At 37.1% G+C, this 14,135-nt stretch overlaps 1 protein-coding gene across 1 annotated transcript in view; it reads left to right on the forward strand.

Moving 5' to 3' along the window:
- Positions 1–14,135, forward strand: part of man2a1 (mannosidase, alpha, class 2A, member 1) — a 102,487-nt gene that overhangs the window by 7,220 nt on the left and 81,132 nt on the right. Inside the window, exons 2-5 of the mRNA XM_059969506.1 lie at positions 658–915; positions 2,398–2,542; positions 8,978–9,149; positions 13,244–13,371. Of these exons, the coding sequence (XP_059825489.1) occupies positions 658–915; positions 2,398–2,542; positions 8,978–9,149; positions 13,244–13,371 (703 nt within the window). The remainder of the gene's footprint in view (positions 1–657; positions 916–2,397; positions 2,543–8,977; positions 9,150–13,243; positions 13,372–14,135) is intronic.

Consider the following 14,135-nt stretch of genomic DNA (forward strand, 5'->3'; position numbering starts at 1 on the left):
GTATAAAGACAAAATAATTCGAATCAAGAGAAGTTACTTTCATTTCTGCTTGAAATTGAGAAGTGGAGAGCTTGATATCAGAATTTTTAAATAAGCGCCAAATATACTGTGAATTTTAAGCTAGTTATGTAGCATTTATGGCGGAAGTAACATGGAATGGTTTAGCTCATCCTAATGAGAATTTTCAATTATCAATTATCAATTTTGTTTCCTATGCCATAGATATTGTCTTACTGGTTGGTTGCAATGCAGCAAGACCAATGTTTAATAGGCTAGCACTAAAGGTATAAAATATTTGAAATCTTTTTGGAGAATAGAAACAGGTTAAAATCAATTACAAATAGTAAGTCAGCTGCTTTTTCTGGTTATAATTACACAATATTAATAGGAGAGAATACTAAGGTAACAATTAATCTAATATTCAAATTAAATAATTGTCCCATCTTCAAAGCCAAGAACCTTAACACCATACAGGAGATTGGCAGAAATTTATCGATGTTCATGAAACAATAGGCAGAATGTAAAATAAGTGATTATTAAGAAATGAGGAAACAGAGAGAAATAAAATAATTTGTGTTGCTCTGACTTGTTTCAAGTGATACTGTCTACTGTTACATTGTGAGGAATGTACTTATTGACAACATTTATCTGTTTCAGGGACAGCTTTCAATTTTACATGAAAAAATTGACCACCTAGAACAGCTGTTAGCGGAAAACAATGAAATAATTTCAAATATCAGAGATTCGGTTATTAATTTGAGTAAATCTGTGAAAGATGGTCCAGTGGGCATTGCAGCCTCAAATTCAAGTCAAATATTAGCCTCTGAATTCTTTGGGGTACCCGTTGTTATTCCCATTGAACCAGAAGATTGCCAGTTTGCCTCAAAGGTTTACACAGAAGCATCAAACATACAAGTAAGTAACATTCTGCTTGACTGAACCAGAAATGAAATATTTCAAGTACTTCAGATCCAAATGTGTATCTGCCTTGACTGACTGCAAAAGAGTTATGTGTGTGCTAAACCCAGCAAGCTGATTAGATAAAGGCAAAAACATTCAAAGTTTTTATTAATGCTGGGATTTCATCATTTTAATGTTTCTCTTTAAAGGAAAACCTCTGCAGGGAAAATGTGTAGGAGATACAAACATAAATAAAATCAAGTAGCAATTGAGGGTAAAATTTGCTGCAGCTTTAGAATGGCTTTACTGCTCAATACATTAACATAAAAATGGCTTCAGAGCTTTTAAATAATGGCAACTTCAAAGAGGAGTGAAGGAGAATTTTGTATGCTGATTAAAGAGAATAACTTGAGGATAACAGCAAGGATCTAAACCATGTGTCCATAGCTATACTATGCTTATCACACCTACTAACTTACTGTTTTGATAAGGAAGGCTTATTATGTTACAAAGTCTCTTCATTGTGACTCATTGGTGTCCTTGTAAGCTTTAAAGCCAAAATAATTTAAATAATTTTTCCCTTGATTTGTAGAAATATACAATTTATCAACCATACTGAATGTAGTTTTACCCCAATTTAAAAATTAATTGACCAGCTGAATACTGTATAGTCACTCCAGTAACTGTAGCCACCATCCTTTGTACATGTAGACTCCAAACATTTGCCTAATTGTCCACCAACATTCCTCAGTGGTTCACTTTCTCAAGATTATATAAGAAAGAGTGATAAATGCTGGCCTTGCAATGATGACCATTCCCCAAAGATCAATAAGAAAAAAAAACTAGCAAGTTACCTAATTGTTCCAAGCTTGTCAGGCAATTTCTCATTAAAAGTGGAACTGATGGCCTTGAATTTTTATACATTCTTCTCATTTTGTTATTAATTATCGATTTTTCATACTCCACTGATTTGTTGGGAAAATAGCAGATTGTTTCTTTAAAAAGTGCTAAAAAATTAACATTTCAAACAAACACCAAATATCTGGAAACATGAGATAAGGTAGCATCTGTGGAAAAGAGAGAAGAGTTAACTTGCCCATGTCTGCTGAAGGTCTCTGACAAGAAACATTAACTCTATTTCTCATTCTGTATTTGTTGCCTGACCTGCTGAGTGTTGCTGCAATTTTATTGTTGTTTCAGATTCCCAGCATGCGCAGTTTCTTGATTTATAAAACTGAAATTTATTCTGCCTTCTCCATTTTATCGTTATATGTGTTGCAAATGAAAAATACTGTAATCTCTCCAATATATGTGCTTGCATTTTGAAGAGTAGTGCATATATTCTTTAATATTTCTGACAGCTGTAATTATTCCAATATAATTTGTTTTGCAAGATCTACTTTGTAAAGTTAGATTGTTTTTATATCGTGAGTCCTGAGGATTGTAGAGTAATTTGGGTTTTGTAAGCAGCATCTAATTACTTCTGATCTCTCATAGATGCTGGATATCTATAAAATTCTACCTTTTGACAACCCAGATGGTGGAGTTTGGAAACAGGGCTTTGACATCACATACAATGAACACGAATGGAATGATGAGCCATTACAGATCTTTGTTGTGCCCCATTCGCACAATGATCCTGGTGAGGAACAGGCATTTTAATGGACATGCACTTGTAAAGCTATTGAATGTTTTCTAGAATGTTCATTTCACAAAGATAATTATCATTTATTTATATTTTAAATAATGTTAAAAGTTCAGGACCAAATGCTGGAGGTAAGCGTGATATTTGCTGGTACTATATTTTTTCATCAGACCCCAGTGATATTGTGGAACAATTGTTTCTTAATAGTCTTTTATAAATAATGTCGATTTTGTGATTTCTTGTGGAAGAATAATTTTTATGCAACCTTATCTGAAAAGAGTAAATGTCAAAGTGCATAATTAGAGTGATTTTAGAACAAGATGATCTAGCATAGATGCTATTGGAATTCTTCAGTAATTTAAATGAAGTAATGATTTCCAGTAGATTTTCAGAATATGCCCACTAATATAAGTTCATTACGTTTGCATAGAAGATAAACTGTTTGTTTGATTAGCAATTAATTTAGCTTTAGAATGTTAAGGTGTGGATGGGTCCTAAACTAGTGGGTTGCGTTGTTTTGGATAGTATTGAACTATTCGCGTCACAAGTTCAAGTTTATTGTCATCTGATTGTACAAATGAAACCATGTCCTTCTGGACCATGTTGCACCCACAAAACATATATCATACACAACACATAAAACAAAATATTCACAAATAAGTTAATAAAAGATAATAAGATTGCTGTACGTCAGGGGTATCAGGGACTGCTGTGTACTTTGCTTCACAGAAACATGGCTATCACCCGTCATTTCGGGCGAGGTTCAGCAGCTCGATTGCTTTACCATTCTCTAGGAAGGCAGGACAACTCAGTCTTCTAAAGACAGAGGGAGCGGAGTATGCTTTATGATTAACTCATTGTTGTGCACGTATATGGCGGTTCTATTTCAGTCCTGCTCACCTGACCCGGAACATCTAGCGGCCATTTGTTGTCTTTTTTAACTGCTGAGGGAGCTTACTGCCATCATTGTGGTGATGGTGTACATTTCACCTCAGGCCAGTGTTCAGGCAGGTACTGGAGGAGCTGAGTACCATAATCAGCAGGCACGAAACTGTGCATCCTGATACCCTCCCTATAATTGCAGGGAATTTCAACTGGCTCAGCTTGAAGTAATCTCTGAGCAACTACCACCAACATATCTCCTGTGGAACTAGAGGAGCCAAAATACTTGACCACTGTTACACCACCATCAAGATTGCTTTCATGCCAATACACATCAACAATTTGAAAGGTCTGATCACCTGGTTATATTTTTAATCCCAGCATATAGGCAGAGTCTAAAGACCACAGCTTCAGTGATGAGCACCACGAAGGAGGCAGAGGAACACTTGCAGGACTGCTTTGAGTTGGTGAACTGGATAACATTCAGGAATTCAGTTTCGAATCTGAATGAATGCACCACAGTTGTCACCAACTTCATCAAGACCTGTGTCTTCGAGAACATCCCAGATGTACCCAAACCAAAAGTCACAGATGAACCAGGAGGTTCATTGTCTGCTGAAGACTACATCTGTTGCGTTCAAGACCAGTGATCCAGAACTATACAAGAAGTCAGGTGCAATGTACAGAAGGCTGTCTTAAGAGTGAAAAAACAATTCCAATTGAGGTTAGAGACAGGATTGGATGCACATGAGCTCTGGCAAGGTTTGGAGACCATTAATTTCTACAAAGCAAAACCTAATATAATGAATATCTGTGATGTTTCACTTCTAGATGAGCTCAACACCATTTTATGCATGTTTTGAATATGAGAATAAAACTACACCTGTGCTAAACCCTGCAGCATCTGGTGACCTTGTGACCTCTATCTCAGAAGTCAGTTTCAAAGCATCTTTCAAGAGAGTGAACCTTTGCAAGGCATCAAGTCCTGATGATGTACCTGGTAGTGCTCTGAAAATCTGTGCCAACCAACTGGCGTGAATATTCTAGCATATATTCAAACTCTGCTGAATTCGGAGGTTCCCACCTGCTTCAAAAGGGTGACAATCATAGCAGTACCCAAAAAGAGCAGGATGAGCTGCTTTGACAAAAATCATCCAGTGCCACTCATCTACTATCTCACTGACTCGCCACTTGGCCTTGGATCAACTGGACAATAGGATGACCTTCATCTGGCTGCTGTTTATTGATTACTGCTTGGCATTTAACACAATCATACCCTCAGTTCTAATTAACAGGCTCCAAAACCAGGACCTCTGTACCTCCCTCTGCAACTGGATTCTTAACTTCCTCGCCAGGAGACCACAGGCTGTGCGGATCAAAAATAACATCTCCTTGCTGACAATAAACACTGGTGCAACTCAAGGATACATGCTTAGCCCACTGCTCTACTCTTTCTACATCCACAGCTGTGTGGTTAGGCACAGCTCAAGTGCCATCTATAAATTTGCCAAAGACACAATTATTGTTAGCAGAACTTCTGATGGTGACAAGGAGGCATACAGAAGTGAGATAAATCAATTGGTTCAGTGGTGTCACAACAACAACCTTGCATTCAACATGAGTAAGACCAAAGAATTATGGACTTCAGGAAGGAGGTGTTGAGCCAACACACATCAGTCCTCATTGAAGAAACAAGTGGAAATGGTGAGCAGTTTCAAATTCTTGGGTATCAACAACACTGAAGATCTATTCTGAGCCCAACTTATTGATGCAATTACAAAGCAGGCATGACAGCAGCTATATTTCATTAGGAGTTTGAGGAAATTTAGTATGTCACCAAACACACTTGTAAATTTCTTCAGACACATCGTGCAGAGCTTTCTAACTGGCTGCATTGCTGTCTGGTATGGAGGGGCTACTACACAGGATTGGAAACAGCTGCAGAAAGTTGAAAACTCAGCCAGCTCTGCCATGGGCACTAGCCTTCCCAGCATTCAGAACAGCTTTAAAAGGCGATGCCTCAGAAAGGCAACATCCATCATTAAGGACCCTCGCCATACCCAGGACATGCCCTCTTCTCATTGCTATCATCAAGGAAGAAGTACAGAAGCCTGAAGACACACACTCAATAATTCTAAATTTGGCATCAGATTCTAAGTTCAAGAGATTATAGAAACTAGCCTGCTTAATATCTCCCCATAGAACAAATATGCCATTTCAGTAATCAATGTGGTGAAGGCTTGTGCCATTCCCAAAATGCCCCCCTTTGTGCAGGAATCAGGTTTCCCTACCTAATGTTGCAAATGCAGTCCTAGGGGTCCTATAACTTGAGAAAATGTCTCTACTCTTGTACTCAAAACATTGTGGAATAAAGGCCAACACATTGTTTGACTTTGTAGCCTTTTGTTGTACTTGTGTTAGCTTTTAATTATTCATTTAGAAAGAAATCTTCTGAGCACATAAAGGTCCCTTTGTCCTCACCTCCTCCTTGCCTTATTCAACAGGTCATCCTCCATTAATTACTGTCACTTTCAAGATGATGCATCCATCAGACAAATCTTCTATTCATTTCCCCTTTCAGCATTCTAAAGGGACTGTTCCCTGACTGACTTTTATACTCTTTAATTGTGACTAATGCTTAGTCCCCTTTTCATGTTATCATCTCATGTAACTGCAGGAGATGCAAAATCTTTGTTTATCTCTTCCTTTCCAAACACTCAAACACTCCTTTCAGGGGGAAAAGAAACACACCAGTTAATTATATACCTTCCAATTTGGCACACAGGGAGTGCAAAAAGGATCACAAGAATAATTCCTGGGTTTGCACATTTGTCCCATGAAAAGAAATTAAGTAGTGTTACAATATAGTCTTCTCTGCAGTGAATAAATTAAACGTGGATTGGATGAACATTTTGAAGGACATCTCTGATCAGACTGCTAATGAAAAACTTACTTCCAGCAGCCTATGTGAGACCTGTGTGAGTGTGATTGATGGCATGGCCCAGATGATGTGTGATGTTTGAGGTGCAATGGGCAAGAGAGAAAAGATTGTTAATTTACAAGACAAGAGTGTAAGGTAGATGTGTCCAGGAATTGCTTAAATTGTCTTCTGTGTGTTTGCCATTATGGTAGCAAATGGGGTTGAAGTACACTGGATGATTGTGATGTGCCCTAGTAGTTGAGCAATGTAGAAATTCAAGGCCAAATTTAAGGCCAATTTGTAAGGCCAAATTTAGAATATTGTGTACAGTTCTGGTCACCGAATTGTAGGAAAGATATCAATAAATTAGAGAGAGTGCAGAGACGATTTACTAGGATGTTACCTGGGTTTCAGCACTTAAGTTACAGAGAAAGGTTGAACAAGTTAGGTCTCTATTCATTGGAGCGTAGAAGGTTGAGGGGGGATTTGATCGAGGTATTTAAAATTTTGAGAGGGATAGATAGAGTTGACGTGAATAGGCTGTTTCCATTGAGAGTAGGGGAGATTCAAGCTAGAGGACATGATTTGAGAGTTAGGGGGCAGAAGTTTAAGGGAAACACGAGGGGGTATTTCTTTACTCAGAGAGTGATAGCTGTGTGGAATGAGCTTCCTGTAGAAGTAGTAGAGGCCAGTTCAGTTGTGTCATTTAAGGTAAAATTGGATAGGTATATGGACAGGAAAGGAGTGGAGGGTAATGGGCTGAGTGCGGGTAGGTGGGACTAGGTGAGATTAAGAGTTCGGCACGGACTAGGAGGGCCGAGATGGCCTGTTTCTGTGCTGTGATTGTTATATGGTTACAGTGTACTTCTCACCCATCTGGCATCCATGGTGAATAAATATGCCAATTCTCTGACTATTGCTCAAAAAAATTGTACAGCATACATTCATATAAAAATGCATAAACCTTTCAGTTTACAACTGCACTGCTGTTATATTTAAATGTTAGAAACAAAACACTTCCTTTTGTTTCAAGATATATAAAATAATAAATTTTACGTAGGTTTGCTTACTTTTAAGCATATTCTTGGACATATTTGCAGATTGCACAAGATTTCCAAATGCATACATCATGTACAAATGACAGCATACTAGATATCTTAAGTATATTTCTGCATCAGGGGAGTGAGTGGGAGATGGGTGCACTAATCATGAGTGGTAGGAAACTCATTACCTTGAAGGGTTGAAGGGAACTGCCTTATTATCTCTTGGTCCTCAATCAGTTTAATTCATTTAAAGTCTCTTAACTGATAGATCTGACTATCTTGTGTATGGACAGTCGTGGGCTTTTCCAAGCCATGAAATATCTGTATTAGGTGGGTATTTGATGTGATGTAGCTAATTATAGGAGCATTCTCAAATCAGCCACTACTCTCTGGTTTGGAGCAGCATCCTCTCACAGTATATGAAAACTACGGTGAACTGTCAGGACAGCAAAAGATGCCATTGGCTGCAGTCTACCATCACTGCAGGACTTGTATGTGTCCAGGACAAAGAAGCAGGAAGGAAAACCATTAAGGACACCATCCACCCTGTATACTAACTTTTCCTAAAGCTCCCTTCTGGAAAGCACTATTGGGCTATTAAAACTTCGCGCCATCTTAAAAGTTTATTTTCTCCAGCAGTTAATCTGATCGACCATTCTTGTTAGTCCCTCCCCCCCACCCACCTCCCTCTGTTTATTACTGCATTACACTGTAAAAACCTTAGACCACTTTTTATAATACAGTTTATATTGTAAATACTTGCTCGTATTTATGCATATATTATTCCATACTTGCACTTCTAACTTCACTTTTATATAATTCTTTATTCTTCATAATTGTTGAATGTTTTTTGTTGCATGTTGCACCAACACACCACAGTAAATTCCTGATACATGTAAATATATATGGTGAATAAAGTTGATGCTTAATTCTTAAGTAGTGTTCTTCCTCTTCAGAGTACATTTGTACCTGCTCCTGCAGCTCATCCTCTGCTTAAAATGAAAGCAGGAACACAATGTGGTTGTATAGGAACAGTGGAAGAGGTTACTTGATGGAAATTCATCAAGTTGCAAGTTTTAGATTTTTAATCTCCCAATTATGCATTCATCAGCCTCCATGTGTCCTAGAAGGTGGGGTTAAATTAATTTCCTCACCCTTTTAGAGTCTTTGAAAAGTAAGTACCTACTTTAGGAGACTAAAATATGCAGTAGGAAAAGATTATATTTAACCTGGAATAAAATAACTTGCTTTTGATACCGTGCAAAAAACAATGTTTCATATGCAATAAGGCATGGAAAACTAACTAATGTGAATCCATCTGTGTAGGTTATCAACTGCAAAAAATAAAAGTACATGGATATGATAGGGTATTTTAAGAGACTCCTGGAAAGATACATGGAACTTAGAAAAATAGAGGGCTATGGGTAACCCTAGGTAATTTCTAAAGTAAGTACATGTTCAGCACACCATTATGGGCCGAAGGGCCTGTATTTTGCTGTTGGTTTTCTATGTTTCTATAAATGCTTGGAAGGGTATTGAGTAGAACTTAATATTTTAATTTATTTGCATTGTTAAAATTATTTTTAGGTTGGCTGAAAACATTTGATGACTACTACAGAGATCAGACTCAGCATATCCTGAACAACATGGTGATTAAACTACAAGAAGATGCTCGTAGGAAATTTATTTGGTCTGAGATTTCATACTTCTCAAAATGGTGGAACAGTATTGATGGGCAGAAGAAAGATGCTGTCAAAAGGTTTGTAGCTGTCAAAAAATGTTCGGCAGTATAATATGATTACAGAGGTGTACAGTTTTAAGACTTTTTCTATTACTGATAACAAAACCTTGCACCATTTTTATAGATTGAATTACTATACACAGACAGCCCACTATTAAAAATATAAAATCAATTAATGTATACCCATATAACCATATACCAATTACAGCACGGAAACAGGCCATCTCGGCTCTTCTGGTCAGTGCTGAACGCTTACTCTCACCTAGTCCCACCTACCTGCACTCAGCCCATAGCCCTCTATTCCTTTCCTGTCCATATACCTATCCAATTTTTTTTTAAATGACAAAATCAAACCTGCCTCTACCACTTCTCCTGGAAGCTCGTTCCACACAGCCATCACTCTCTGAGTAAAGAAATTCCCGCTCGTGTTACCCCTAAACTTTTGCCCCTTAACTCTCAACTCATGTCCTCTTGTTTGAATCTCCCCTACTCTCAATGGAAAAAGCCTATCCACGTCAACTCTATCTATCCCTCTCATAATTTTAAATACATCTATCAAATCCCCCCTCAACCTTCTACGCTCCAAAGAATAAAGACCTAACTTGTTCAACCTTTCTCTGTAACTTAGGTGCTGAAACCCAGGTAACATTCTAGTAAATCTCCTCTGTACTCTCTCTATTTTGTTGATCTGATACTAGGGGTCACTTCTATAAATATTTATTTATTGAGACAGCGCGAAATAGGCCCTTCAAGCCATGCCCCCAGCAATCCCCAGATTTAATCTTGGGATAATTTACACAAACTACCAGCTAGTCTGTCGTTGGACTGTGGGAGGAAACTGGAGCACCTGGAGGAAACCTACGCGGACACAAGGGAAAACATACATACTCCTTATAGGCAGTGGCGGGCATTGAACTCAGCTCGCCCGTACTGTAAAGTGTTGTGATAATCACTACGCTACCATACTGCCCTAATATCTTATTTATATGCTTCATTGCCCTTGATGTTCTCATATTTCTTGACTGGAAATACATTTATTTAGGCAAGTGAATGTTTCATCTCACCTAGCCTCAAAACTGAAAGATTTTAATCATAAATTTATAACTAATAAACAAATGTACATTGTTTAAAGCAGAATTAAGATAACAAAGATAGATCTACCAGTGGGGCATAATAATATCCATCCATAATAATATCCATCCAAGGTTCTTTTTGATGTGGCAAGTTCTGTGTTAGCCTAAAGTTATACTTGACTAGGACCTTGACGTATTCATGATCTCTCTCTGTATTGCTGGTTCAAACGTCCATATGCCTGCAGGTCCTAGCTACAAAAATGCCAGTTGCCTTTAGTTGCAAAGGTTTGTAGTGATGATGTGGTGCCTAAATACTGTTTTTTTTTTCGTTAGTTAATGGTAATTTGTGTGTTTTAAATAAAAGTATAATTTTGAAATTCTGCAATAACTTGTAGTTTGTTTAGAACTATTTTTTACCAAATGTTTCAAATGGCTCAGGTCACTGGAATCAAAGAAAAGTCCTAATAGTGTAGTTGCTTTCTGAGTTCTGTAGCCTGGTTACCACTCATGGCCACAACAGTAACACCGGCAGAAGCTTGTTTGGCATGGACCAAATGGGGCTAGTATAGATGGGAACATTTATGTCGAAATAGTATTTGGATGGATTTTACATATTGCATGTCCAATTGAAATTTTAAAACTAATATTAAAATAAATCACCTGAGAATATAAATGATTGTTTAAAAGTTTAAATGTGAAGTCAACTCTGGGGGCAAGACTCATGTATCTGCAGCTTATACAGCACTCATCTTGGATAGTCAGCATTTCAGTATACTGGACAGGAAGTCATAGAATCAAAGACATACAACTGGGAAACAGGCTCTTCAGCCCAACTGGTCCATGCTGATCATAGCATCCTCCCTGCTAGTCTCAGTTGTCCACTTCCAGCCCAGAATTCTTCAAGCCCTTCTCCTCCATGCCTTTTAAATATTGCATTTGTACTTGTCTTGACCACTTCCTCTGGCAGCTCATTCCAGATTCTTACTGCCCTTTGTGTAAAGAAGTTCCCTCTCAGGTATTTTTTATTGCTCCCGTCTTATATCTGTGCACTCTAGTTTTAGATTCCCTATCTTTGGAGAAAAGACTATGACTATCCATTTTATCCATCTCATTCATGATTTTATAAACTGTGAAATTGCCTTTCATTCTTCTATATTGTGGAATAGACAGTTAGGGAGTCCAAGTACATGGTTCCCTGAAAGTGATTTCATGGGTATACAGGATGGGAAGAAACTTTTGGCTTCAGATAGGACATTGAGTATAGAAGATGGGATGTCATGTTGTAGTTGTACAAGATGTCGGTGAGGCCACATTTGCAATATTGTGTTCAGTTTTGGTCACACTGCTAAAGGAAAGATGTTAAGTTGGGAAGCGTTCAGAAAAGATTTACAAGGACGTTGCCGGGACTCTAGGGATTAAATTATCAAGAGCGATTGAACAAAGTAGACTTTATTCATTGGAGCATAGGAGAGTGAGGGGTGATCTTATAGGGGTGTATAAAATCATGAGAGATGTAGATAGGGGAAATTCAGAAAGTCTCTTTCCTATGGATTAGGAATCAAGAACTAAAAAGTGGAGATTTAAAGGAGATGGGAGAGACTTAATGCAAGCCAGAGTGGCAACTTTCTCACCAAGGTGGTCTATATATGATTTGAGCTAAGGAAATGGCTGAGCAGGTAAAGTAACAGCATTTGGAAGTCATTTGGACAGGTACGTGGATGGGAAAGATTTTGAGCAGGGGTTCCCAACCTATTTAACACCTTGGACCCCTACCATTAACCAAGGGGTCCCTAGTTTGGAGGGATATGAGCCAAATGTGGGCAAATGGGATGCATAGATGGATATTTTGGTTGATATGAGCACAAAGGGGTCTCTTTCTGTACTGTATGACTTGTATTAATAGGATAATTCTGTTGAAAGTGTGCAAGCAAAACATTTTACAGTCTTCATCTCACAAGTTGATCAGCGATATGATTTGCAGATTTTGGTGTATGGAAGTTTTTAAGTGTCTGTCCTTTAGACACAATGTTTCATACCATCTCTGGTCTGCCAGAATATTTTGATAATACAGCCAAATATTGATTATTTAGTAAGTAAAAAAATGCTGTAGATGTTGAAAATTTGTAGCAGAAGCAGAAAATGTTTGAATGGTGAGCAGGTAAGGCAGTATCTGTAGAGAAAGAAATAGAACCAAGTCTGGGTCAATAAGTTTTCGTCATCAATTTTAACTGCACTTAAGAATATAAGAATTTAGATTTTAGATTGTTTAGTACACAAAACAACTTTTTATAACAAACTGTTCGCACTTTGTGGATCATTTATGGTCAGTTAGTGGCCAGCAAAATCAAGAATATTCATTGAAATTCTAGTTGAATCTAACATCTATTTAAAAATGTTCTACAAATTCTCCATGTTGGGCATTTTGTGTTTTTTATTTAAATGATAGGAAGTCATTTGAGACTGGGGATTTATCAAAACCCTACCGTTCCCTTTCAATAATTTCTGAATGTCCTAAAGAAAAATGAAAATATTTGCATTTTAAAAACAGGAATATACTTCACTATGTAGATTAGTTTTTGCTCTAAGATGTGGAAGTACTTAAAGAACTTAAAGAATATTTTCAGAGATTTTATTTTTAAGTGGCTTCAAAAAAAGAATTTAATTTGCAGGTAGTTTAAGTGAGACTATATTATACTCTCTACGTGTTTTTCAAAATAAAATTGACGATGCCAGAAAACTACTTGCCAGTTCAGTGGTTCTAATAAAAGTTCATCAATAAGAAAGTTCTTCCACAGTTGCTACCTATCTGACTGTGTATTTCCAGCATTTTTCTGATTAATTATGAATTCCACAGCAATTACAGTATTTTGCTTTTGGATTATATTTTTGTTCAAATAGTTTTTCTTCCAAGTACTACTTAATTCTGAATTTTATTGTTTTCTAAACCATGAATATTAAAGGAGACTTTTAAAGGAATATTGAAATATAGCATTTTGCTGTCTTGATATGAATTTCTAAAATTTGGTGCTACTTTTCTAGGCTTTGTGAACAGGGTCAGTTTGAAATAACAACAGGAGGTTGGGTCATGACTGATGAGGCCAGTACACATTATTTTGCAATGATTGACCAGCTGATTGAAGGACATCAGTGGCTTGAGAAGAACTTGGGTGAGAATTATTCAGAGATTATTCTTGCATCTTTTCTTTCAATTACTAACCACCATTTCTGAATATATTAACAATTTGTCATGGAGTTTTGTAGAAATTGACTATTAATTCTATGCTTCTGTTTGTCAACCACATCAAAGGTTCAATCATCAATAAAGTCATTGTTGATATAGATGTATAAGTTTCTCAATTCTTGTCTACTTATATTTTTCTCCAATTAAGAGACTTTGTGTAAAATTTCTAAAATATTAATACTAAATTATTAAATTAATAAATTTACTAAATCAATAGCAGAAAAGTTAAGAAAACTTTATCCATGAATTTGGAAACACTACCTTTTCCCTGCAAACTCAATGTTTTCACTGCTGTCTTTCCCTCAACATGAATTTCCTGAAATCCTTTCCTATTTTTCTTCAAATCCCCTTGGAACTCATTTTGTCCACAGAATGTATCTCTTCTCAGGTCCAGGGTTAGCTGACATTTTAAATTGTTCCCTCTCCTTGGATACTGGCTTATTACTTTTTTATAACTGCTACCATCATCAAATGTTATAGCACAGGAAGGTGCCATATAGTTCAATCAATAATGCATCTGCTTTGTTACTCTTGCATTACAGCTCTCACTCAGTAGCCTTGTACATAACAGTTCATTTCAGATGTTCATCCAGCTAATGTGATCAATTCAGCATCTACTAACCTTTAAGGCAGTAAGTTCCAACCCCGATCAAGTTGTGAAGGAAAAGGATGTCATTCAAAACACTCTAA

This window comes from Hypanus sabinus, chromosome 5 (assembly GCF_030144855.1).
Source record: "Hypanus sabinus isolate sHypSab1 chromosome 5, sHypSab1.hap1, whole genome shotgun sequence".
Taxonomy (NCBI): domain Eukaryota; kingdom Metazoa; phylum Chordata; class Chondrichthyes; order Myliobatiformes; family Dasyatidae; genus Hypanus; species Hypanus sabinus.